At 33.2% G+C, this 25,869-nt stretch overlaps 1 protein-coding gene across 4 annotated transcripts in view; it reads right to left on the bottom strand.

Annotated features, from left to right (window-relative positions):
• The window catches only part of LOC106661386 (homeotic protein ultrabithorax), a 348,363-nt gene that overhangs the window by 105,758 nt on the left and 216,736 nt on the right, over positions 1-25,869 (bottom strand). For 2 of the 4 annotated variants that reach the window (XM_014384721.2, XM_024227479.1), the window contains exon 2: positions 17,828-18,620. In XM_014384721.2, the coding sequence (XP_014240207.1) occupies positions 18,322-18,620 (299 nt within the window). In that variant the 3' untranslated portion in view covers positions 17,828-18,321. Of the gene's footprint in view, positions 1-17,528; positions 18,621-25,869 lie in introns of those variants that run through there. The other 2 variants (XM_014384723.2, XM_014384722.2) reach the window with 2 other exon arrangements.

Here is a 25,869-nt window from a genome sequence, read left to right as displayed (position 1 = left end):
TCTACGGCGCCTTGAGAGGATGGCCCTAATTTATATTTACGATGTTCCCTCGAGTAAAACGGACCCAAACAAATCGTAAAGCGAGACGTTACGAGTCATTGTATCGGGACTGGTTGTGGATACACCCGCCAGGCTACATGGTCGTAATGAATACAGGCGGAATCTACCCACAACTCGCTGAACTACCACGAAAAGTATTTCAAAAAATTATATAAACATTTTTACGACCAACCTGTAGCTCTATTACAAAAATTTTACGCAATAAACCAACAGATAAAAAATAAATGTTATACTAATACGTTTTTTCAAGACAATCGTCAGTCAACAAAAATATTTTAAATAAAATAAAACAATTTATAAAACAGATAGTGACATTTGCAACTTTTAATACATGTTGAAATAATACGAATAACAGTTAATCAAAATACGCGGAATATCGGACGCAAAAATTTTGAAGAAAGTTTACACATATCAAAAGGTTTGGGAAGGAAGATACTCTTTCAAATAAGAAAATTTGCAAAATAATAGTCTGTCATCCGTCTGTGTCCTGTATCGTTTCGGCCCATCAATTTATACCAAATGAACTTTAAAAACTTGATAAAAATTTGAATATAGATTACATTGCATATGAAAACAATAAAATCTGTAGTAAGAAAAATTATTATTTGTAACCTCAACTACATCCATTTGTAATTTAATTAGTTATTTTTTATTTTTTTTATTTTTTAATGTTAGTACATAAAGTTCAAAGTTAGAACTAAGTCTCTCTCACTCTCTCTCTCTCTCTCTCTCTCTCTCTCTCTCTCTCTCTCTCACNCTCTCTCACTCACTCTCTCTCACTCTCTCTCTCTCTCTATCTATCTATCTATCTATCTATCTATCTATCTATCTCTTTCTCTCACTCTATCTCCACTCTCTTCAATGTAATTTACGCTTACTTTCCCTTTTGCTATCCTCGCTTATTTTTCCCCCAACGTACTACTTTCTCACTCATTTCCTCCCTATCGCCTTCCCATTTTATTTTGAAAGTAAAACTATTGTATATTCATTCCCAATCTTTTTCTTTATCAGCCAGTATTTTTCTCTTTTTTCACTCTATTTCCTCGTTATTTTTCTCTCTCTCTGTCGCTATTTCTCTCTTTTTTTTCTCTCTCTCTCTCATTCCCACTCTACATCTCTCTTTTTCTCACTTAACCAAATTTAACGTAGTAATGACATTTTTAAGAAAAGTTTAAATTAAAAGCTATGAAAATATTTATCTAATCAATTTTTCTTGACTTTAATTTAAAAAAAAAAAAATCAAAATATTAACTTATTTGTATCCCTAAAGAATTATTTGTGAGACAATATTCAAATTCGATGGTGCAAGTAATAACAACGTATGTTTCTCGGCTTTAAATATATCTAGGATTTAGTTTCTATTTTAAAAATTACGTACTGAATGCCTAAACTAAAACAAAAAATAAAAATAATAATAATAAAAAACAAAATAGAAAAAATGTAATATAAAATATTAATTTTTTTAAACTGAACGGTCAAAAACATTAATTCACAATTAATTAAACATTCACATGTCTAAATAAAGTAATTGTAAACACAACGAAAGTGAAAGTAAATGGCTTATCATGACCAACCAATATATTAAATCGTAAATGTATTTACACAATGCATGTTTGTGGTTTTTTAGTTTATGATCAATAGAATACATATAATAAAATTTAAAAATGTACAATTTAAATCATAGCAATTTGATTAATAACTTTAACATTAAGTGCGAGAAACATCTCTGAATTTGTATGTAGACATAATTATGAAAACAATTGGGAAATACTATGTTTTTGATCAATCAATCTAATATAATCTAAAGGTAGATTATTTATTAATAATCGGTCCATTCAGTTAATAATTGATCAGCTTTTAAGTCATCCAACATTTTTATGAGAAGTTACAACCAGCAGGTATCGAGCACATCTAGCGGCCGAGGGCTGGACTGTTTGCAGCCTGGGTTTTGTTAAGGATCGGACCGGCAGATCGTACCCGTAGCAGCAAACATGGGTCCGCCTGTTGCCGTGGAAACAGGCCGAGGGTTAAGGCGCGGTCTGATACCGAAGCACCACCTCCGTTCTGACATTCCAATGGCGACTTTCCTTCAATTTTTTTCTAGGTATGTGAAACTTTAAACAAAATAACAAACGTTTAAAAGATAGTTATAATTTATCTATGATCCAGGGGGCATATATCAGAGGAAGAGAAATTACAGAAACATGTTTATCTTGTATTAAGGGAAAAACAGCGAATTCTTATCTTGAAATATTAAACTAATAAAAGGTAAGAAATTTAAATCCGAAATTTGTATGTTTAATTAAGGTTTTGAAAGTCCTTCGCTGATATGAGCCTTTTTTTAAAATTCTTCGTTTTAACAACGTATCAACTCACAGAAAAAGTTTTACTAAATAATTTGTATACTTCATAATCTTGTAAAAGCCATGTTTTTCTGATTATTTAATAAATAGATGATATTTATAAACATTTCAACTATTTCTATTGATCTCAGATCTAACAAAAATCAATGTATATGAAAATTTAAAACAGTGCTATTAAAAGTTTGCTCTGTGCATATGAAGATCACTTGAAAGAAATCACACATGCAATCCACTGAGGACTGAGAGGCGGAAACGTGTCTGACAGACTAAAACAGCGAGGATGGGAAGGCCAAAACGATCGGAAACAGCCCAAATGTACAATAATCGACAAATAGACGTTTATATAATGAAAAATCGAAGGACTTATAAATGTTAAAACAATCTAATTCCTTCCTTAAGACGATACCAAAAGTAGGGAGTCAATAGATTATTAAGATTCATAGCTGAAGTATGAAAAATTAGCCGTTGACATACTAGTAGGTTAACAAATTATTTTTATATAATCGATATATTAAATATATTTTTTAAATATGATAATAAAACCATTAGGAGTGCATCGTCCGGGTCTTTCAGCCCGTGGCTGGGCTCTCGTCGCTAGCGATGTTTTCGGGGAAGACGGAAGTGTGAAAATCTTTATGTTATGTGTTTATGGTTTTTCTTGTTCTTTTAATCGTCTTTTAACAACCTGAGATACCTTCGAGAGGTACGCAAGCTAAGAAAACAGGAGATAAAATACAACAGTCGGTGTCATAGATGCGGGAAAGAAAAACAGAAACAACGAAGAATTTTAGTTTAATGGGCCAAAGGGGCCGGCGATTACTATTTGATGTTAAGTGGCCCATAAATAATATATATACATACATTTCGAGTTTTCGTTGGGCTGTTCTTTGCGAATTGAAAAAGTTTTTATTATTATCTATTAACTCAAACAAATTCAGACAACACTGCTTAGTCAAGTGATGATCCAGCATTCTACAAATTGTCTGTCACCAGTCCAATATTCTTTTAAACACTTTAAATTTTGAATGGACTGTTCCACATGCTAACCTGACATAGGGTCGGGAGTGTTCCTTAGTAGATGTAATTTGTTTAAAAAATTTCATCTGTCCTCATTCAATTTTCTTAGTGTATTTAAATGCCCAAATCTTCGAGGTATACAATGGCACATTTTCTGAGAAGTACAGCACGCATGAATGTCAATGATCACTTTTACACGATTTTAATAACCCCGCAGAGAGTCGATATACTACTTTTCCCTAAAAAATATTAAATGGCTTGTGAGAATTTAGCTGATTATGAAAACAGAACACCCAGGTAATTAATTTTTTTAAATGCTACAGAATCACTTCCGTACGTACATAAAACATTTTTCAACAGTGTCCAGATCTAGTGAATACCATAGCCACTATATTGTTGATATTATCAGTTAAAAAGTTATTGTATTAAGCTATTAATACCACTGAACTGCGTTAATAAAGGTACTCTTTAGACCTGTTGTTATGATGGCCTTTGGCTGAACTTAGTCATTATGATAAAAACCAACAAAGATGAATGGGACGGCAAATACTCTATACCAATGTACGCCCAGAATAATGGGGCGTCACTTATAGAGCACTGTTGCATCAGAAAGACATTGCGTAGCTCTTTCGACAGCCTATTGATTATACAAATGAGCTATGGTAATGGATTCATTGTGAGTCTGGCTTGTGCTCCTCATTGATTGTTTCACTGTTTATCATCTTCATAGGTACACACAAGCAATTCGAGCAAATACGGAAGAATTGAGTTCATGTGTGGAGGAAGAAAGTACCTAATCCGTCATAAGAAATCACTACTGCTGTGAATATTAGAAATGGGCTTTCATAGACTTTTTAACCTTGTATATTGTAAATTTCTTATAAATCCTTTTTAAAAAGATAGTTCCTACTCACAGTAAGTTGTTTTGCAACGATCCGGATTTCGAGCCTTTAACCTTGTATATTGTTACAGCAATATACACACAAAACAACTTACTGTGAGTAGGAACTATCTTTTTAAAAAGGATTGAACACCACACTCACTCCATCATTTATCATTTCCATTTCTTATAAATGTGTGATTAAACAGAATGTTTAATGAAAGAAATTTCGTTTCAACTAAGGTCTCCTTTTTTTAGATTTAGTGTGTGTAGTGAGAATATAAAAAAGTTGGAATGAAAAGTTATAAGCCTCCTACATGGAGTTCACAGTATCATAGGTTATACGTCCTAAACATAGCGTTGTAAATAACGTTCAGTTAAAAAATGGATCCATCATTAATAAAATATGTCTTGAACAACATTAAACTGCACTAATACAACTTATAAATAGTAACTTTCATCCTGTGCTTCAGGCCTGGCTCGTTACCATCCAATTACATAAATTTTACGAAAGTCGTGTCGTTTAAGTTTTTATGTTAAAACAGCGTAAATGAAATTTTCCTGAATTATCAACATGACAATCTAGGTTTTCTATGGTTTCCTCCTATATTTGGAATTTTGTTACATAAGGAACTTAAGTTCATGTCAATCGTTTTAAAACGTAAAAACGATTGCATTCGCATTTCAGAAGACGTGGACCGTGAAAATTTGTAATCAACAAATGATTTAGTTAACTTTTGAAATTTGTAACGATGAGCAGAGTTATCGACCTGCTGGAAACATGAAGCTTTTCAGATGATCTACGGAAGAGGTCAACACAGAGAAAAGAAACTTCCTTTCAGTTTTTGCCGAGCTGTCGACAGTTTTTATACTGTCATCTTCAGGGCCTGTTTTATTATCATATAAAAACTACAATTAAAAACATGAAAAAACAATTGCACAAAAATTGAAAATTTGATATACATTATTTTAAACTTTAATGGCGAAATAAAAAGACCACGTTTTCACTTGTACTTATAGTTGTAATTTTTTAATTATTAACTTATTAAATTGTAAATAATGTTTAGATGCTGAGCACGAAAAAACGTAATTTACTTCGGTGCCCACGACACCATGTTTCTTTTTATTTCCCCATTAAAGTTTAAAGTAAGATATATCAAATTTTCAATTTTTGTGCAATTGTTTTTTCATGTTTTTAATTTTTTTTTATATAATAATAAAACCCCTGAAGATGACAGTATAAAAACTGTCGAAAGCTCGGCGAAAACTGAAAGGAGGTTTTTTTTCTCTGTGTTGACCTCTTCCCTCCGAAAAACTTTCTGAAATTTGAATAACGCGATATTCTTCTGGTCGGCTGAAAACCGAATATATCAAGTCTTTAAAATGTAATTATAAACTTCTTTCCTTCTAGCAGTAATACTAGCATTATTATCTCGAATTGCTAGAATTATAATCTCCAGTGTAATCAGGTAACTCAATGGAATGTATAATTGAGATGGGATTATTCTTTGCCTTGTATCGCCTAATCGAGAAGGAAATTTAATAAAATGAATAAAATCTAGGAAAAAGATTAATCTAACTTTCTTTTAAAGGGGTCTTTTTCATTAAAATTTACTCGGCAAAATATTCATTTGGTCAAATGTTAAGCTACTGTTGGAATCTGTCAAAACTTGTGGACAAGTGCATGTTTAAAAATATTTGAATAAAACATTTGTAGCATCAGATATCCGTGATCTGGGACGGTTGAAGCGCCCAGAATATCAAGTCATTTAATATAATAGCTTTATTACCGTAATCTAAATATCAGGCCGGCCTTCTTACCTCCCAACACCAATTACCTTATATAATTGCCTTCAGGAGCCGCCATTGTAAGGTTATGTAATTGGGCATAATTGATATGTTAATGGACTGACTCATTCTTGGTGAGAGAGATAAAAACGTAACCGACCGGCTAATTCTTCTTAAAAGTGAAATTAGAAGCTACGAGATGAATAGTCAAGTTCGGCTATAACTCGTAGACCCATACAATAGAGGTTTCTTGAACTTATTTGGTATAGTATTGTTTTAAAATTTTATTGTAATTAGCTCTTCCATACGTAACTAATATATTCAAATAAAACAAACAAACCTGACTCCCTATCAATTTAACACATGATTTGCAAATGTACATAGTTTAATGTAGCTAGACGGTTTGATAGTCGTGTAGAACTATGTAATAATAATAATCATAACAATAATAATAAGTTTATTGCACACAAGAAGAAAAAAGAAAAATTACATATAATTCAAACAAGAAAATAAACTTAATACGGCAAGGTAACCNTTTACCCTAAGATTCCACGTATCACAGTATTCCTCTAGTTTGGTAATATTCTTTTGTAAGCCACGTGGATTGTCAGCAAGAATTACGATGTCGTCAGCGTACATAAGTGTCTTTATGTGTAGAACTATGTATTAATTGTAATTGTTAAGCTACAATCTTTTATCAATTAAAACCTCAACCAATGTTGGTTTCCTAGCTGGTGTTACAAGCTAGACAATTGGATAAATCAATCTAACTTCGTTTCATCTGTTGCTTATTTATCTAACAAAAAAATGCTCTGTCTTTTATCATTTTGAAGATATGATCAGTTATGAGTTTATCATATCGCTTATAGTAAACTGAATAATAAGTTTGTAACTAAAAGCTATTCTATATCTGAGCTCCGATTTCTAAATTTTGGAACATTTGATGTATGAAAGATTTTTGATCGTCAAAGTAAAAGAAGGTTTGGTTTACAAAAAGAAAATTTTGTCTCAAAAATCCAGCCCTACTCTTGCCGACATTCAAAGTGAAAAAATCAACAAACTGAAAGAATCGTACTTCTAGCGCACCCACTACCCCTTACGGACTGTAAAATCTCACTGCCAACATATTTTTCAGACTGCTAAAAGACCCAAAACATCGTCCACTTTCTTGAAGAAATACTGTTCAACAACTGGAAATTGGAAAACGGAAAATAAGTAGAAGACATTTTTAATAAAAGTTCAAGGCGTTATCGCTAGATGGCTATTGAAAATAATATTTATGGCCAAAATTATTACATTAAAATGTCTTTCAATATATATATAATGAATATATTGNTATATAAGTATTAATGGTAAAAGTAGGCTATAAACGTAGAGGAAATCCTCTAGGAAAAAGCTTCCGAGATTTTCTTAGGGATTTCCTCTACTGAACTCGTGCCTACACACATAGAGCAATTTCCTCAAGGAAATCCTCAAGGTGGAGGTGTAGTTCTGTATTAACCGGTGTGGTTGCTTGTTCTCGTGGTTTTGATCTCAAGGTGGACAAAGAATTAATTTATATTCGGGATTTCTCTCCCACCGCGGCCTGAAGGACCAGACACGTTGAGGAATTCATCAAAGGCAAGAAAGGTTCAGGCCGAACCTTGAGGAAATCCCGCTTGCTACCTTTAAACCTTTATTTATTTTGTCAATTTAAGTGCCATCGATTCAATCTTTATCAGAAAGATTAAAAATTGAGGAATTTATATATTGCTTTTATACAATGCTTTTATACATTATAATGTGTAAAAATTACTTGTGTTAAAACCTCATCCCAATTTAATTCATTATTACTCTTTAACAAAATCTAATTATTTATATACCAAATATAATTATTTATTTATGTATAGGTTTTACTTCACTCTACTCTCTCCCTATATTTTTTATTGGGATTTTTCGAATCCCGCTCGTGCCATTAGCTTTTTTTCATCTCAACTAAAAACCTTAATTAATTGTAATGTTTTATTTTTTGTACAGTTTCTCATGGACCAAAGGGTTCTGGCTTAACTCTCAAGGGTAAAGGAAACGAATAGAAGCGTAACTATTTTAAATAGCAATTTCATTTTTTAATGGCTTTTTTGCTGAATTCATTCGTGTATACAGTTTTTAATTTGGAGAAACCGATCTCAAGTTATAATATAAGTTTATTATAAATTTTTATTGATTTTTAGGTTTTCTTCCTTCCTGATCTATGTCCATACAAGGGTCTACTACTCAGGAACACATTAACCATGGAAGAACTAGAACTTACCAACACCGTTCAATGATTATAAAATCCAAATTCCTACCGTCAGAAAGACTTCCCAAAACTGGAACCAACTTATTTACGATGCAGTAATCAAGAAAGTTTAATTCACAATGAAATATCAAGAGCATATGCCTGTCCAGCGAATGCAAGAAGATTAATTTCTAAACAACTTATTGACAGTTTTCTAAAATGTATCTTACGTGTCAAAATAGAAACTATGGTTTAACGTAAATTTTTAGTGTAAATGCTTATAGATGTAAAATTATTATTAAGAATTAGTTATGTATAAAATATTGTTATTTCATTTCAACATTGTGTAAACGTTATGTAAAATATGTAATTCGAAATTGGTTAATTATTTATGTTAATTGATTTTATAATATGATTACAAAACACATGTAAAGGGGAATATGTTTAAATAAACGAAAAATTAAAAAAATGTTTTATTTACATGATCATTATCGTCATCAGTCGTATATTACACCCCGACTAATACATCTACATCTACATCTACCGTCAACAAGATTTCTTTACTTGTTCCTTAACGTACAATAATTTAAAAATTGTTTTAAAATTCTAGCTTATGACTCAACATATCAAAATACTTTTAATTATACAATCGAACTATGTAATGATTGCTAGAAAAAAGGTAGGCTGTGCCCCTACTTTGAAATTTAAATACAATGGAAAAGGAATAAATTGTTCAACACTTTCACATATCTGGGATTCACATTTTCTAGTTGAGTCTTTTTCTATGAGCACGCGAGATCTGGCATGAAGCTCTTACAAACTCGATACCAAATTTTGGTGGTTTCTTTTAAAATGCAAAGTTTAAAATTGTTAATAATAGCAGTTGGTGATATTAATAGCGCTGGAGCATTAACTGATACATTATGGAAATCTGGAGGTGTGCAAATCCTAAAAACTGCTACAAATTGCTTTGTCAGGAAAGAATGCAATCTGGTGAAGGTAAAATTTAAAATCCTGAAACGTCTTGCATGATGGAGTAAGTAGCTCAATACTAGGCATTCCAGCTAAAAATCTTAATAAACGATCAAATGATCTGGGATTTGAATAAGTTTGGCCACAGCTAAAATTGCCCTGTCTAAATTTAATTTATATTTCAAAACATCGTATAAAAATTTCGTTTTAGAAAATAATTTTCCTGAGACACATTTCATTAAAATAAAAACTCTTCTTCTACATTTCCAAGGCTAAAACCTTTAACGTCAAAAAGTGTAGATTAGAAGTCTTGTCCTCTTTGCAATACACCTGATACACTTTGTCTTATCTTTTGGGACTGTAAAAGCTTAGCATCACAAAGATTCACATTTATGACAAATATATATAAAGATTTAATTACTCTACATCCTGAAATTCTCTATGCTAGCATTTTATGATAAAATCTGTAAATAAACATTAAACCGTTGGATTTAGACATGTAAATACCATTGAATTAGTACTATATTTAGACTAATATAATATTTTTTCCTACTGAGATTGAAATGACAGAATTTTATTTAATAATTTTTTATTGCGTTTTTAATCTACATATATAATACAAATTTAATAATAGTAACACAAATATGTGCTATTTTTTTTCTTTATTGTATTTTTTCCTAATCCATTGTTAGTTTGATACATAAAATTAATTAATTTAAGGATTAAACCTTACCACGATAGTAAAATTACATAAATTAAATCTGTAATGACACGGTGTCAAGTGGTGGTTCCACTTTAATGACTTTCTAAATAACAACTAAAAAATTAAAAAAACAGAAAACGCCTTGAACCAGGAAGAAAGTCTCGGTAAATGCTTCATTTAGCTAATTTTACATTCATCAAAGGAAAATTGATTATTGCAATTGATAGATAATTATTGTACATCGCTGGTACAACAACAAGGAAGGTAATAAAGAAAATTCGGATTTTTATTTTTAAAAGTTGATTACTTTTTCACAAAAATTTACAGGCTATTCCTTAAATAATCTTCCATTCCGTTCATACGTAGATATATCTTTAATTTATAACTGTTATTGGTTAGCATAGTTCGATTTTATGATTATTTCACGTATACTAATTTAAATATTTTACAAAATCGAATTCTGCTGGATGTACGATATTTTTTGCCTAATCATGGTCGTCACTGGGCTAATTTCGCTGTTCTTTATTGCGGTGAGACGCGCTTCGGGCTCAACCAATGATCAGCGTAGCGTAACAACACATCTTGTGTGATCACATGCCTAACTTCAGCACATTCTCTTCCACTGTGGTTTATAATGATGGCGTAATATTTATTTATCTAAGTAGGTTCCGTGATACAGATCGACCTGATTAGCTTTGGCTATGTCCCATGTAGTCGGTGTCTCATGTGACAATCAGTTTCCTCCAAATAGAAAAAAACATTTTTATTTTTTTTTAAATCATACGATTACACTAATTAGGCTGATAAATTTTAAAGTTTAATATTTAGTTTTGCTTTAAATTACTCCAATATTAGATAAACTTAGATTTTTACAGTATGCTATTTGATTTTTTTTTCCGTTGTAAGGATAAATAAAAGGTGTGAATTAAAGGTGTGTGTATATTAAATAAATAAAAAAATACTATATCAGTGATCGGTTTAAAACAGTGACTTCATTATTACGTCTAAATCAACAGTTTCGTAGTATACAGGTTCAACCTATCAATCGATAATCCGTAAAACAGTACAAGGGGTTCATACTATTAACTCACGTCATTGCAGACATAAGTTTCCTATAAATCCAGTGAGGATATGACAATAAACAGATGATACCTACTTGATTTATGACTGGATCGGTCAAACGGTCCTTACGGAAAGCAATTATAATCCATCTCCATCCCCCTGGCAACTATCAGGTCATCCATCAATGGTTGTAATGGCTTTATAAACCAAAGAGTTAACAGGCTGTCACTCCGAGTACGATGGAATAAAAATAAAACATTACAGACTGGACGAAAAATATAGTTCCGTCCTAAACTTTTATTCGATTTCTGAACAAGAGACGTTCCACGTTTTCGACTGAACTGTGGTGAACGTGATATAGTTCGTGGCCGGAGTTAACACCACCACTCCGAAGGCTGGGTGCAGTTGCGGTCACGTCAGAGGCGTTGTCATGGTGATCAGTAAATTACAATTCACGATCCTCAACATCCGCCATGGTAAAACAAATACAATGAATACACAGACAAATTCTTCATAAAAAACTCAACCAGCGATTCGTTCCATTTTATCATACACCATACTAGCGTTTTAAAAAATTCGGGTTTTTTAAATAATTTTACAATTAAACTTTTAGCGTATATTCTATTTGACATTAAAATAAACAATTCATCAGAGATTTTTGAATAACAAGAAACTGCATTAGAATAATAACAGCTTATTTACCGAGGATTTATACATGGTGGGCCTAAATGAATATGCATAAATAAAGGTGCTTTAATATTCTACTCATTAATTATCAGATTAAGCATGCTTTACTTACTTATAAAAAAGTTTTTCTGATACCAATTAAAAAGTAGAGCAGAAAAATACATGAAATCTATCAAAAAACGTATCATATTAATAAATAGCCCAGTCGTATAGTAACAAATAACAAATGGAACGGAAATACAATAATACACGTTATACAAACAAATACGGGGATCATTAATTTTTGATTACATTTAAACCTAAAACATTCTTGACCAACTCATCACATAATGAGCCATGTTATTGGGATTGACGAGTGTTATAGTAAATCGAATGGAAACAGAGTCGTAGCTTAGTAAAAAAGCTACTTATAAGACCTCCTTATTTTTAAGCAAAACAATAGGTTTACTTAAATGTAAACCTAATACTATCCCCCTCAATTTACAGTCTCTTATATGTTATGAAAATTATTAATTTTTGGTCAAACTCAAACTTTCTTCTTTTAAACTCAAAAAATGTAATGTATTACACTGTTCATTAAAAAAGCAAATAAACACAAATAATTTAAAACTTGATTTTCACACTTGTGATAAAACTGATGAGTGTTCTTGCTTACCTATCACTTTTTCTTACAGTGTTAAATATCTTGGTGTGACATTGGACTCAAATTTGGGATTTAATTAATATCATATTGATCCTTTGGTTTCCCGTCTGAGAAAGCTCTTTTATAAATTTAGAATTTTACGCAACTTTATGAAAATTGAACTCTTAAGAGCAATATATTTTTTTCTTGTACACTCCATAATAGCCTATGCTATTGTTTCCTGGGGAGGTACACTAAGAATCTAGATGTAACTATAAGCTCAATTCTTAAAATTATTTTACGTAAACCGTATCGATATAATACGTAAAAATTATACAGAGAATTTAAAGTAATGAATCTATAATGCAATACCAAATATTTCTTAAATATTTATGTTTGTATATATAAAAATCTTCGAACTAGTTTCATCAGTGAATATAACACAAGACACAATTCATTGGCTAACTCACATTTTAACAATGTAAAGACCAAGCAATATTATAATTTTTCATTAAATATGGCACTTCGTTTTTTCTTACAAAGAAAGGATCATTATTCAAAATCTCAAAAACAACAAAGAAGGAAAAAAATTTATAATTCCAAACATTTCAAATTGTAGTTACTATATTTTAAAGCCAAGATTTAATTTGGTGGGTTGTTTCATACTACACGTTTATTCTGTACTGTGTTTGTTTATTTGTTTGTTTTTCATTAAGCTTTTGTAAAGATATATTCCGTTTATTTTTCTGAGGATCTTCAAAACCTTCTGCTATCTAGTACAAGCTTTGCTTTTACAAGCAGGCAGGTATGTACCGAAATACTTTTTTTGTGTGGTGATTAGTGACCGTTAGTCGACGATTTTTCAAAAATACTTTGATTGAATATAAAAAATATTTTTTTGCATTGTATAAATTCACTTTTTCCCACATTCTACATTTATTTGTTAAATTTAAACAATGTTTGTAAATCCCAGGCCCTGAAGATGTTCTCAATAAAGATCGAAACGTTGGCACGATAAAGAAAATGTTTTTCTGAAATCTACATCACTTCCGAATGATCATAATATTTTTTGTTGTAAATGTATATGTAATGTACATTCTTGCAAATAAAGATTTATTATTATTATATGTAACTTTATTAAATCTTTATGAAGAACCGTTTTACAGCAATAGGTATGCATAGAATGAAAAAAAAACACACAAACATCTATGAAAATTATGGATAAACCGGTTACTATTTTTATTCAAAAAGAGGAAACATGTACTGAGTAGGAAGTGAGTTTATTTAAGCCTACATAGTTTAAATTTAAACATAAAATTTTCGTATTTAACATCTCCAATTAATATCCTATAGTACTTAATGTACAATTTGTTTAATCTGTTCTTAAAATATGACAATTTTTATAGTAACAGGTAAAAATGAGAGAGGAAACGGCAAAAAATGGTTTTATTCTCAATATTATTATCTTTGTCATTTACAGACTTTTATGAACTCAAAAATATATAGATGATTGAAAATGGGATTAGAGATTGGTTTGGAAGACAACGTTAATGAAATTACAATTTTAAATTTTCCTCCATGATTATAGAAAAATATAATTTCTAATAGAAATTGAACAATTTACTTATTCCCTTCTTGCAATTTCCTGTCTTCCAGACAATCAATTTCTGTTCTGGCTACATCACTTTACCATTCAACAATGTTACTGGGTGGAAGACATCATCGCATCTTCTCTTGAGTGGAAGCAATGCTGCTCGCGGTGCCTTCTTACACGTAAAGCAGCCTTCGATTGAGTGAGGCGCCCTGGCATGTTATTTATTGGCCCATCCTATAACCCGATCTGTCCGATACGTACTTTCAAGTAGTATGGGAAAATTCTTTCCCCTATCCACGACGCCGATGCAGTTCCGCACAGAACACGATATGTCGTGGCGGGCAGCGATCTGACGATCTGTCTCAGTGGTCAGCGATATTGTACGCCACACAGGAAACGCCAGAAGGTGCTCGAAGCTATTAGGTCGTGTACTATGCTAACTCCTAGCATATCCTAGCATACACTTAACGTTCCTTGGCAAAATGATCTCACGGTAATAAAAAAATCATTTTTAATTTTGTTAATTTGTGTATATTGTGGATTGTAGTGTGTACTTAGAGCTGGGATAAGACCCAACTTCTCATTGTGTGTTGCTCAGTTCAGAAAGAAAGAGAAGCTGGGTTCATGAAATAAACAATTTTATAATCTTTCTCGTTTGTATCTTACAAAAATACACACTTAAAAACTTTTTCTATGAATTTTTCTTTTTCCTCGAGTAAACACATAGACGATATCGCCATCCTTTCAGAAAGCCCATGTACAAGTTTAAAAAACTCCAGGATCAACTCGCTTGTTTAGAAGAATGGTTCAAAAATTGAAAATCAGACAACAAAACCAACCCTTTCGCCAGTCACCTCTCCTCCTATCCACTACAACATTGTGCCCCTCCCAGATACCAATGTCGTCAGCCTTTTTTAGTCATTTGCATAAATATAAGACTTATTTGGAAGCTTGATATTCGTCTAAGGAGAATAGAATTGACCAGACAATATAAACTACTCAAACAGACTCTTGTAACAATAAAGAAAAAAACTTACTTCTATATTTTGAGATTATAATTTGATATTTGATATGATAAGAAAAGCATATGTCTCGTAATTGTTTTATTTTTCCTTTAAAAAAAAGTATCGAACCATTGAATAGCGGTTAAACCTTTGAATAAAGTTGAATTTGTTTTAAAATATGTTCTCATTGTTGGTTTCCTTTTTGCCTTTTAGGTAATTGTAAATATGCCAAAAATTGTAAATTCCAGCCGACAAATGGATGGACAGACAATCTGCTAAGCCCGCACAACAAAGCTGTAAATCCTTTTGCATGCCTTCTAAAGGACAATATAAACTGCAGAATATACGAATCGTTACAATTCATCCCACCCCAAAAAAAACTCTTAACACTCTGTTTATTCAAACTTTATGGCAATCGAGATATACACGGATCAGATAATTTATTGTTAACCCGGCGCCATTTTGTTTATGATAACCCTCCCACATAGGGATTGATGGAACTCCCTGGAAATGATTGTCGCCGATGATTGGGGAAGAGTCCCACGGGACCGGGGCGAGGGACGCGATTAGCTAACTCCCCGAGAGTTGTAAAAGCCTGAGTTGGAATCGAACTCGACCCAATAAAATGACTCGCTCCGATGATAATGTTTTTATTGAAGGGGGTCGCAATTATTTCTTGGGTCCTCGATACTCGCGATAGTTGTTACAATCTGAATTGAGGACAGGCCTGGAGTAATGAAACGATAAATTCTACCTTGGGATAACGGCTGTATTACAGTTTGAATTCCTAATTTACATGTTAACTCATCATAAAACTATTTTTTTCATATTTGAAAAACTCTAGTAATTTAGCTTGAATAATAACTTTTATACTATTTTAAAGTTTATTAATCAAATGATAATTTGAAAAAATATGTTGTACGTTACGATGAAACTCTTTGAAATCTCGGCGAAAAAAAATTTTTTGGCTTTCAAATTGGCATCGATGATTCTCTTTTGATGTAAAACAAAAAAAGCAACAAATCGTATGTAGAAAAGCATTTAAAAAATCGACCACAATGTATTAAATCTCTTAACAATTATTTCAAAAATACCTTTTCAGTTTCACATATACGAATAATATGTTTAATAATCGTCCTTGGCGTACCATATTTTGTAAGATAAGAAACAGCACTTTTACAAATTAACTCGTCTTTCCGCGATGAGAAACTAATTTTTTCCTTTTTATAAATAATGTATATTTATAAATAGCGAAACATTGATTCTTAAAGGAAATAGGTTAAAATTAAACCAGCAAGTTTATCGTCATGAAATAAATGTTGTTCATTTGTTCATGGAGAAAATGTGGATAAATAGTCTTGGTATTTATTCTATATTTCCTACGAAAGTATTATCATTTTTAGTAATCTATTTAAAAGTAAGCTAATTTCTGTCATACATTCCAGCTGAATGTCGGGGATGAGAGGTCACGACCACTTAATAATTTTTACAAATGAAACTCAAATAAAATTCCAAGGGCTGTGCCGGGATTCGAAACCGGATCCTGTAGATTGAGAACTACGTCGGACGCCCCAATTACTCAGTCATGGCGATCCTTAATAATATTATTATAAATAATTGTTTTACAAGGATATTGGGTCTTCAGACAGATTTGGCAGAAAAATAGGGTCTTTAAGTTGCCAAACATAATAATGAATCAGCAAAACATAAAATATGGTTTCTGTAGAAAATTTGAACTGAGATTACGTGGCAACACCTCAACAAATGACTGTACCTTACTGTTGCAAAGAAATTTGATGAGTAAAAGAGATCATCTTTAAAGATAAAATTATGCTTCTATTTTTAAACCAACAATGTTTCCAAATTAAAAAAAGTAAATGTTTTGGTTCAAAAGAATATTTTTCAAGAATACTCCATTTTATATAAATTTATTTATATAAATAAATGAATCAAATGGACATAGTGATTATATATTTGGAGATTATTCTACTTTCTACGGTTGATGCGTTTTATTTTGAGAAAACAAAGATTTCTTAAACTTGGCAAATATTGTTTAACGATAGTTATTTAGACCAGTGAATAATTTACTTTGAGGATACATATCTATAACTGGAATGCAACACGAAAATTTTCCAATGTCTCCTCTCTGAAGCACCCTTTGTGTTTTAACATATAATAAAAGGGTCGTCGTCCCATCCATTCTATGGTAAAACGGAGCTACATTTTAGTCGGGAGTATAAACATAACCCCTTTCGAACATGAGGGTTGTATTAAAAATGTGTATGTACTTACTTTTGTGCGATTTTCTTTCTCAAAACATCCTGTTTCCTATGCGAAGTCATATATTTCCGGTTTCAGTTGCCATAGTTTGACCATTTTTTAATGAAGGCATTATTGTCGACTAATTAAAAACTGAACTGCTCAAAGTTTCAAAATAAATTGAATGATTTGTGATTTATAATTTTAATTTAATTTTGAAAAATGACAAGATTTGTAACATATTAAGGGTTATTTTTATAACAAAATCGTTCTTTACGTATAAATCAACTTTTACCACGTGATCTCGTAATGTTTTTGTCGATGCGACCTCATTAATCAAACTATCTTTCTTGTTTGGCCACTGGACGGGTCACGGGGTCGCAGATAAATCAAGATTTCAATTGAGGATTGTTAACAATGATGACTACAGTGTTAATTTTGTAAACGTTTATTGACTTTCCGTTAGCACTAAAGAATTTTCCTGACGGGTTCCAATTCAATATTAACTTAAAGCATATACCATAAATATATTGTTACATTGAAAATGAATCGTGTTTACCTTAGTTAGTCCTGGCGGAGTGGTTTCCAGTCTAGACCCATGAGCATCCTGGAGGTCTCGAAGGAATCCAACAATCGCACACACTCACACAAGGTAACACGATCACATACACACACATATTTTATATATATTTAGATTAGCACATATTTCTTTTCCTATTCACACTGTACACAAAAAGATGACGAAATAATTGTCTCTATACAAAATACAACAAAAATAATCTTGTTGAGAGGACTTTTTAAAAACTCAAAACGAAATACATAACAAAATTCAACAAAAATTGACCTCCGTTTCTCCCGGGTGCACAAATGTACAAATTGTCTTTTATTTATAAATTGAGGGCTCCCTTTCACGAGGGGTGGTCCGACAGGTAAAAATGACTCGGGGGGGGGGGGGATATAAAATGACCGTTTTACAGTACACGTTCATTCAGGGGGGAGGGGTTGGATTTAAATTATACAACGAAAATTTGTTAAATGAAACTAAAAAGTCCTTTAGTGGTCTTGCTGCTGTTGAGCCGCTAACGCCGCAGCCGCAGCAGCCTTCTGCGCCTGTGCCTGCTTCTCCTGCTCGTTCAGCTCCTTGATCGCCTGAATTTCCTTCTTCAACTTCATCCTCCGGTTTTGAAACCAGATTTTGATCTGCCTCTCTGTCAGGCAAAGGGCGTGAGCCATTTCTATCCTCCTCCGCCTCGTAAGGTAGTGGTTGGTGTGAAATTCCTTTTCCAGCTCCAGTGTTTGGTACCGTGTGTACGTCTGCCTCCCCCGCCTTCTTAGGCCGTTCGCCCCTGAAAAAAGTCAAAAATGTTAGCAAAACGAAGCATTTATGTACATACCACATATATAGACTTATATAGTTTTATGGTGACTAAACTATACCTAAGTTATGGATAGAATATACCATATCTTTCTCTCTCTCTCTCTCTCTCTCTCTCTCTCTCTCTCTCTCTCTCTCTCTCTCTCTTTGTATCTAAATATCTATATATCTATTTATCTATCTGTCTATCTTACTGTTTCACAAAGAGCATAGGTGTACTGAAGACCTAGCAAACCTGGGTCTTGTGTTTTATCTGAACATTTGAGGATGAGAGTGCTTCTATTTACATCTCCACAACATTTAATAAAACATATTCCGGGGCCTTCAGAATTATGATGTGTCTAACAGTATAAGGCTTGAAAAGATCTACCATTGGCAAATGTCTTTAACAGAGTAAAAGAGACGGAGGGAATTGTCATATATATAAACCGACCAAATGAGCTTGTTAAAGTATAATTAGGCAAAAGGGGCGGTCGGGGGTGGAGGCTGCCGAGTGAGAAATCGCTGGTTTAATGCGGAGGAGAACATTAGCCGATATGATCAGTCCTTGGGAAAGGAGTTGGTCGGTTTTTGTTGGCGCGGGCGTATCCTGGCCATGATCCAAGTTGGCCCATGGATCTCGAATGGCTATTAGCCGAGTTCCCTCCACTCAGAAACGAACAGGCTATCTGCGACTGCATTCATGGTAGTAATTTTTGGGAAAAAAATAAATCGCCTGATAAGTTTTGTACATTAATTTTTTACATGATACAATAAAGCCGCGAGTTGTGATTTATCTTTCAGTAGGCCTTAAATTTTAACATGAACCTATTTTTTTGTATCTACAGTGAAGTTGATAATTTTTAAATAAGAGGTCCACAGAGGTAAAGCAGGGTATGATGGGTTGAAATTAGAAGCGGCGAATATTGTCGAAATTGTTTAATTATCAGCGGAGGTCATCGTTCATCGTTCGGAAACCAATTGGCCCGTGGATGGGGACGGTGGGAGATCGCAAACTCCCGTGATGCTAAATTTACGCGTTTCGAATTCCCCTAATCAAATTTTCACCGCATTAAGCGTAATTAGGGCAGGAATTACAACGGCGGTGTTCGCTGGGTAGAAAGGGGGGTGTTTTACACGGGAGATATACTCTCGGCCGTCCGGCAGTCCCACTTCGTTTCCACTTTATGAAATTTTAACGAGTTTCACCATCGTCATTTTTACTAATGTTCACCTCTGAATTATTGCCTTTCTAATTGCTCTTTGTATATTTTCTTCTTCTTCTTTTTTAACTTAACCGGAGAGTTTAATTTTAGAGGAAAGCGCCCATTAATAGGTCGAGCTGCTTTTATAAATAGGTAAAATTATATTCACACTCTCTTTTTTCTCAGATACCAGATCGTAATAAAGATTCTGCTTTATTAAGCACGAATATTAAAAAATAAGAGAAAATCAATTCTCCCATTTCCATCTCATTTCGCAACGCCGGATCCATATCTAAAACGGATACAACGGAGTTTAAACTGTCAGTTTCAAGGTTCGTCTGGTCACAAACTGCATAAAAATAATAATAAATCTTCGTGCAAAACGCATAAAACTAACTACTGAGAGGGTACCCAGGCGGAATTTATCATGTGCCGTCATTCGTTACTGTACAGCATGTTTCACACTAACTCCATAAACACGTCTTAATTCCGTCGTCTTGAATCAATTGACAATTTTTTATAACCAAACTATTTAGCTTTATTTGGTCAGACCTTATTGGTGGTGATGTAGGTGATGTAGGTTTCAGAAAAACATTTTCTTTATCGTGCCAACGTTTCGATTTTTTCGATCTTTTATTGAGATCATCTTCAGGGCCTGGGATTTACAAACAATGTTTACATTTAACAATTACATTTAGGATGTGGAAAAGTGAATTTATACAATGCAAAATATATTTTATATTCAAACAAAGTATTTCTACTCACTCAAAGTGTTTGTCTTCTGTGTAATTGTAATCCTTCCCCACCCCTTCAAAACCAAACATATATAAACATAAAACAGCAAAATCTCACTGGCACTCTCAACACGACACGCAAGGATGGCACAATTACACAGAAGACAAACACTTTGAGTGAGTAGAAATACTTTGTTTGAATATAAAATATATTTTGCAATGTATAAATTCACTTTTCCACATCCTAAATGTATTTGTTAAATGTAAACATTGTTTTTAAATCCCAGGCCCTGAAGATGATCTCAATAAAAGATCGAAACGTTGGCACGATAAAGAAAATGTTTTTCTGAAACCTACATCACACCCGACCGCATCTCACGATATCTGAATAACTATCGATTATCGGTCACTAATCTCTACACATATAAATAATCTAAAAAATAACTTTTTTGAACGTTTGAAAATGTAAAATAATATAAAAACAGGTGTATAAAAATATCCTTAAGTTAGTTCTTCGGCCTATATTCGACTGCCTAATAGTTACAAAGTCAAATTACAAGGCGGCTCACATTTTTATTGGAGGTCCGAAAAGCATAACGCAAGAATTATTAAAATTGATAAAAATCACCTAACAACCACAGCTTTTTAATGCACCAACTTCATACTATATTTTTGAAATTTTTTCATTCCCTCGCATTAAATATACATTCGGGGATAATTATTTATTGGACATGACTTAGTTTACTGTCAAGCTTACAAATCCTGTCTTTATAAAATTATAATTAAATACGTTCAACTTTTAAATGGAGCGATTATGGTGATTATGAGATTTCCTGGGTTCTGCGGGGTGATGAACCTGTATCTGGTCGTTTCCGATCATTGTCTATATATACACGAGTGAAATAGGTTAAATTAAGCATAAAAAAGTTAAAAGTCAATTAAAATTGAAGTTTGGCTGACAGGCAAACAACAGCTTGGATAGGTGGACCAGGATGATCACACCACAGACCTAAACAAGAAATTTTGCTGAATTGATAGACCTTGACTAGAGATAAATTATTTTTTTAACTTAGAAATCAATGTGTGGTGTTTAGTTTACCGTTAGTCAATGATTATTCGGAGATCGTGAGACCGCATCTTAAATCTCCGAATAATCATTAGAAATCAATGAAAAAGTATAATCCCCTAAACTTCCAGGGATGTCGAGTACTCTGAGGGAGTGAGAATGAATGTATAAATGAAATTTATTAGTGTTAATTAAGGGGCTTATCCCCCAATTACCCCAAAGAATATCGAGTAATCTCGGGTAGAGTGAATGCTGACCAAACTTATGTTCTTTATCTTGACTCTAGGTTTCTGTGTATTTCTGTTTGTTATTTGTATTATTTTATCCACCATTGAGGAGGCCTTGAGATAGAGTAACAACAATAGTATAAAAACAAGAAGGAGTCAACTATTATCTTAATTGCCCTGATCATGACTTAAAACGCAAGAAAGATAAGAAAAGAAAAGCAAAGACTAAAACTACAAAAAATTTGTAATATTTACCATTAGCCGTTACCTTAAATTGTCAGAAGTTAGATAAAACTGATTAATTTAACGAAATAAATGTGGAATGTGCATCTGCATGGGCATCATACCAATTAAAATTAACATAACAAATATAAGGACCGTGGTACATTATATAAAATATTCATCATATTTTGGTAGACACTTGTGGAATTTGACAAAGTAAAGTGTTTATAGTTTATCTTAGAATTTTATATTAAGAATTGCTTTGTAAGAAATATATAATTAATTGATGAACTTAATTTCTAGTACAACGTATCTTTTGACGTAGGGGAGAATTGTAATAGTGCTTAAAAGTGTAGTACTTTTAGCTAGAAGTTTTCAAATTGGTTTTAATCTACAGAGTCGATTAATTACTTTTGGAATGTATCTATTGCAGGATGGATACGTTTGAATTAGTCTATCATGCTCTCCTCGCTGAGCATTGAAATGTTTTCAAGAAAAGTCGTAAATCATGCTAGGACCGCTTCTACATATAGTCGGCTTTAATATTTACAGTCCCGCGGCCGAATCGGTGGATAAAGAACGGGCGATTTTAATTGTTTCGCTCCTTTTCCTCCGGGCTGTTCTCGGATTGAATTGTTATCTAAATGGGACGGGCCCGCCCATTCCCGCCGAGAGCGACCTTTTGAGCAACAACCTTTAATTTGTGACATTTCAAATGGTGGCATTTCCCTTCTGCACCGTCGCGGCCGCGGGTGCCGTTTTTTTACCGACCTATGGGAAATCAACACTAGTAGCCTGGTATTTCCGATTGTTCGCATGAATCAAGCATCACGCCAAAGATTAAACGTCACTATTTTTAAATTTGAACCTAAACGAATATGCCCCGTAAATATTTTACAAGGACAGTTTATTAATGATCAATGAGTTTACTTTAAACATTGATTCCATTTTAATGAGATATTTAAAATGAAAATACTAAAAAAAATACTCTCCGATTTTTTAATGCCAGTGCCATATTATCCATTGTTAAGGCCAACTTGAACCCCACAACCTTAGAAATAACTATGTTATTTCGAGTCCACTACTATTGCTCCTATTGAGTGCCCTCAGTTCTTGAAAAAATAATTCTATCTGTAGCGACATATATATATATATATATATTGACCATGTGGGTAACAACCACTAGCCGACGTGGTTCTGTAGTATGGTCGATCCCAGAGTTGCAATTTTTCTTCCACTCAAATTTATTAGTAAAACTAACGCACTCATGGTTACAATCATTGTTGGGTCCAATTCGCACTGAGGCGATCGGTATGAGAGACGCGTATGCGATACCGGTATGAGATACAAAAAGTATCCAGGCGACTCTCCTGGCGAGTAGATTCAGTATCCTCCTCTCCATCTCGTCTCGATCCTCTCCCAAACGATTGAAAGACCTAGATGTTTGATTCTGTCATATTTTTATAATGGACGAGTTAGAAGCTGTAGTTCTTTATCATTTAATTAGACGAAAAACAAGTAAAAGTAGAGTAACGTTGGTTCACCTACATTTCGCCACGCATACAGATCCTCTCAGTCGCCTTCATACAGAAAACGTATCAAGAACCAAACATCCGCTGAAAAGATATGAAGGACCGAACATCCCAGGTTACTGAAAATCGGTATCTCATACCGGTTACCTGCGAGTCTCCCCATAAGATGATTTACCCCGTATCTGTCCTTTAGTTACATCAGTCTCCTCGATACCGATCGCCATCGTGGGAAACGGACATTACACTTTGATTCTTTGTATATTATTGTGTATTCTTGTGCATTCTCTTGTGTATTCTTTGAATCTGGGTTCTCGCACTCTCTCTCCTCTCTCTCTCTCTCTCTCTCTCTCTCTCTCTCTCTCTCTCTCTGTCTCTCTCTCTCTCTCTCTCTCTCTCTCTCTCTCTCTCTCTCTCTCTCTCTCGCCCCTTCGCTCGTCTTCTCGTTGAGTCGACGAATGTAAATGAGCTATAAAATGGACACATAATATCTATCTCTCATTATTACTCACTCACATTTTTCCTTTACAAAGTCAACAATTACTCGGAAAAATGTGTTGCCTGTCAAATAATATCTCAACATAAACAATAAATCCTTATATGTTTAGCGGCCATAATTGACCTATTTAATTGTTTCAATTAAATACACGTTTTATCTGAAGTCTTGGTTGAGATTAGTGTCACGAGCGGGATTCGAACCCACGACCTTCGGGTAAGGACTAAGGTTTCGAATCCTGCTTGTGACCCTAAGTTTTTCATCTCAACCAAGGTTTTAGATAAAATGTATAATTAAATGAAATAAACAATATATTCGATCAATATTAAAACTAAAATTATCTTTTAATAGTAGAATAAATGATTACTATAATAAATTATTGTTTTTACTAAGTAATTTCCGGTGTTTACAAATAATGACACCATAATTTCGGAATGAACAACAGCAAATAAAGAAAAAATGCCAAGGCGGCTTTGCTTGGTATCGGTGGATACATATGGCCGATGCGATCGCTGTAAGTCATAAACCTTAGAATTAATTTTTTTACGGTCACGAAGCGTTATTAGGGGTAATTTCTTTTCTACTGGAGTTTTGAGCTCAAAATGGAACGGGTGGTCAAACATGGCGGTGCCCATTTTACAACAATTACCCCTACCGGGATCCTGCCGTGATTATTGCAGGCTCATGGCATTTCAATTAGGGAGTTGATTATTGTTTTATATCAGGGCCAGATATTATAATCATGCCTCTACCGATAGGATCCAATGTACGTATTGTAATCATTGTACGTGCAATTTTAATTTTAGCACGCCTTCGCTGATTTGGTAATTAGGAAGCCATGTGGATAGAACAGCTAGTAATATTCACAATTTTTTTCGTATAATCAAAGCTATTCGGTCGGCGTTTTTATAATGAAGCTTTACAAGATTGACGAACCCGTTCAAGGCTGAATACCGAATTGTTGGCTCGAGATACGTTAATTATCGCTAAACGGCGTAGGAAGAAAATCATATGACTGTTGAATAGAGTACACGATTTATATATTAACTGTCAACATTTTTTCGACCATTACGAACAAAATATTTATAATAATATTAATTAATGTTTTAAATAATCAATTAAATAATCAAATTTCTACGCGTATTTCATTAATATTACTCATAATATAAATAAAATAACCTACAATGTATATTCTATATTATTCATTTCTAAAAATTAAATTTAAAAAAATCAGGCAACAAAGCAACAGTGTGGCACAAAAGTTGCCGAAAGGTTTCTAAAGATAAATCGAAGTTGAAACCTTGATATTGACTAAGTAAATCAAAACTTACACCATAATTAATTTACTTTTTTCAAATTCTCCCATAAATGAATCAAAAATTGCGACTGGAGGACCGATGGTGGAATATTGAGTATTTCATCGACCCTCAATTAGGTTAGTTATGCATGTGTAGAGGGTGATGGAGGAATATGGAATTCTCCCACCCCTCTAATTGACTGAATGGTGTGTAAAGAGGTGAGAATGAATTCGAGAATGAGTGAGAGTGTGAATGGTTTGGATCTAGGAACTGCATCCATGCGCTGGGTGCTGAATTGACCAAGCTGTACGTCGATGGCTAGACGGATGAGATCAGACCTGACCCCGGACTGCTAACACCCGAGATGGCTGATTCTCTATGCCTGTCGGAATTTGTTGTAAATTACAAATTGCCGATGGACTGCGCAAAGAGATTGAGTCAACTGTGCAAATATGTACACTCATGTGCGG

Source organism: Cimex lectularius, unplaced genomic scaffold (genome assembly GCF_000648675.2).
Source record: "Cimex lectularius strain Harlan isolate CLEC.00 unplaced genomic scaffold, Clec_2.1 scaffold18, whole genome shotgun sequence".
Lineage (NCBI taxonomy): Eukaryota > Metazoa > Arthropoda > Insecta > Hemiptera > Cimicidae > Cimex > Cimex lectularius.
This window is presented reverse-complemented; position numbering and strand designations above follow the sequence as displayed.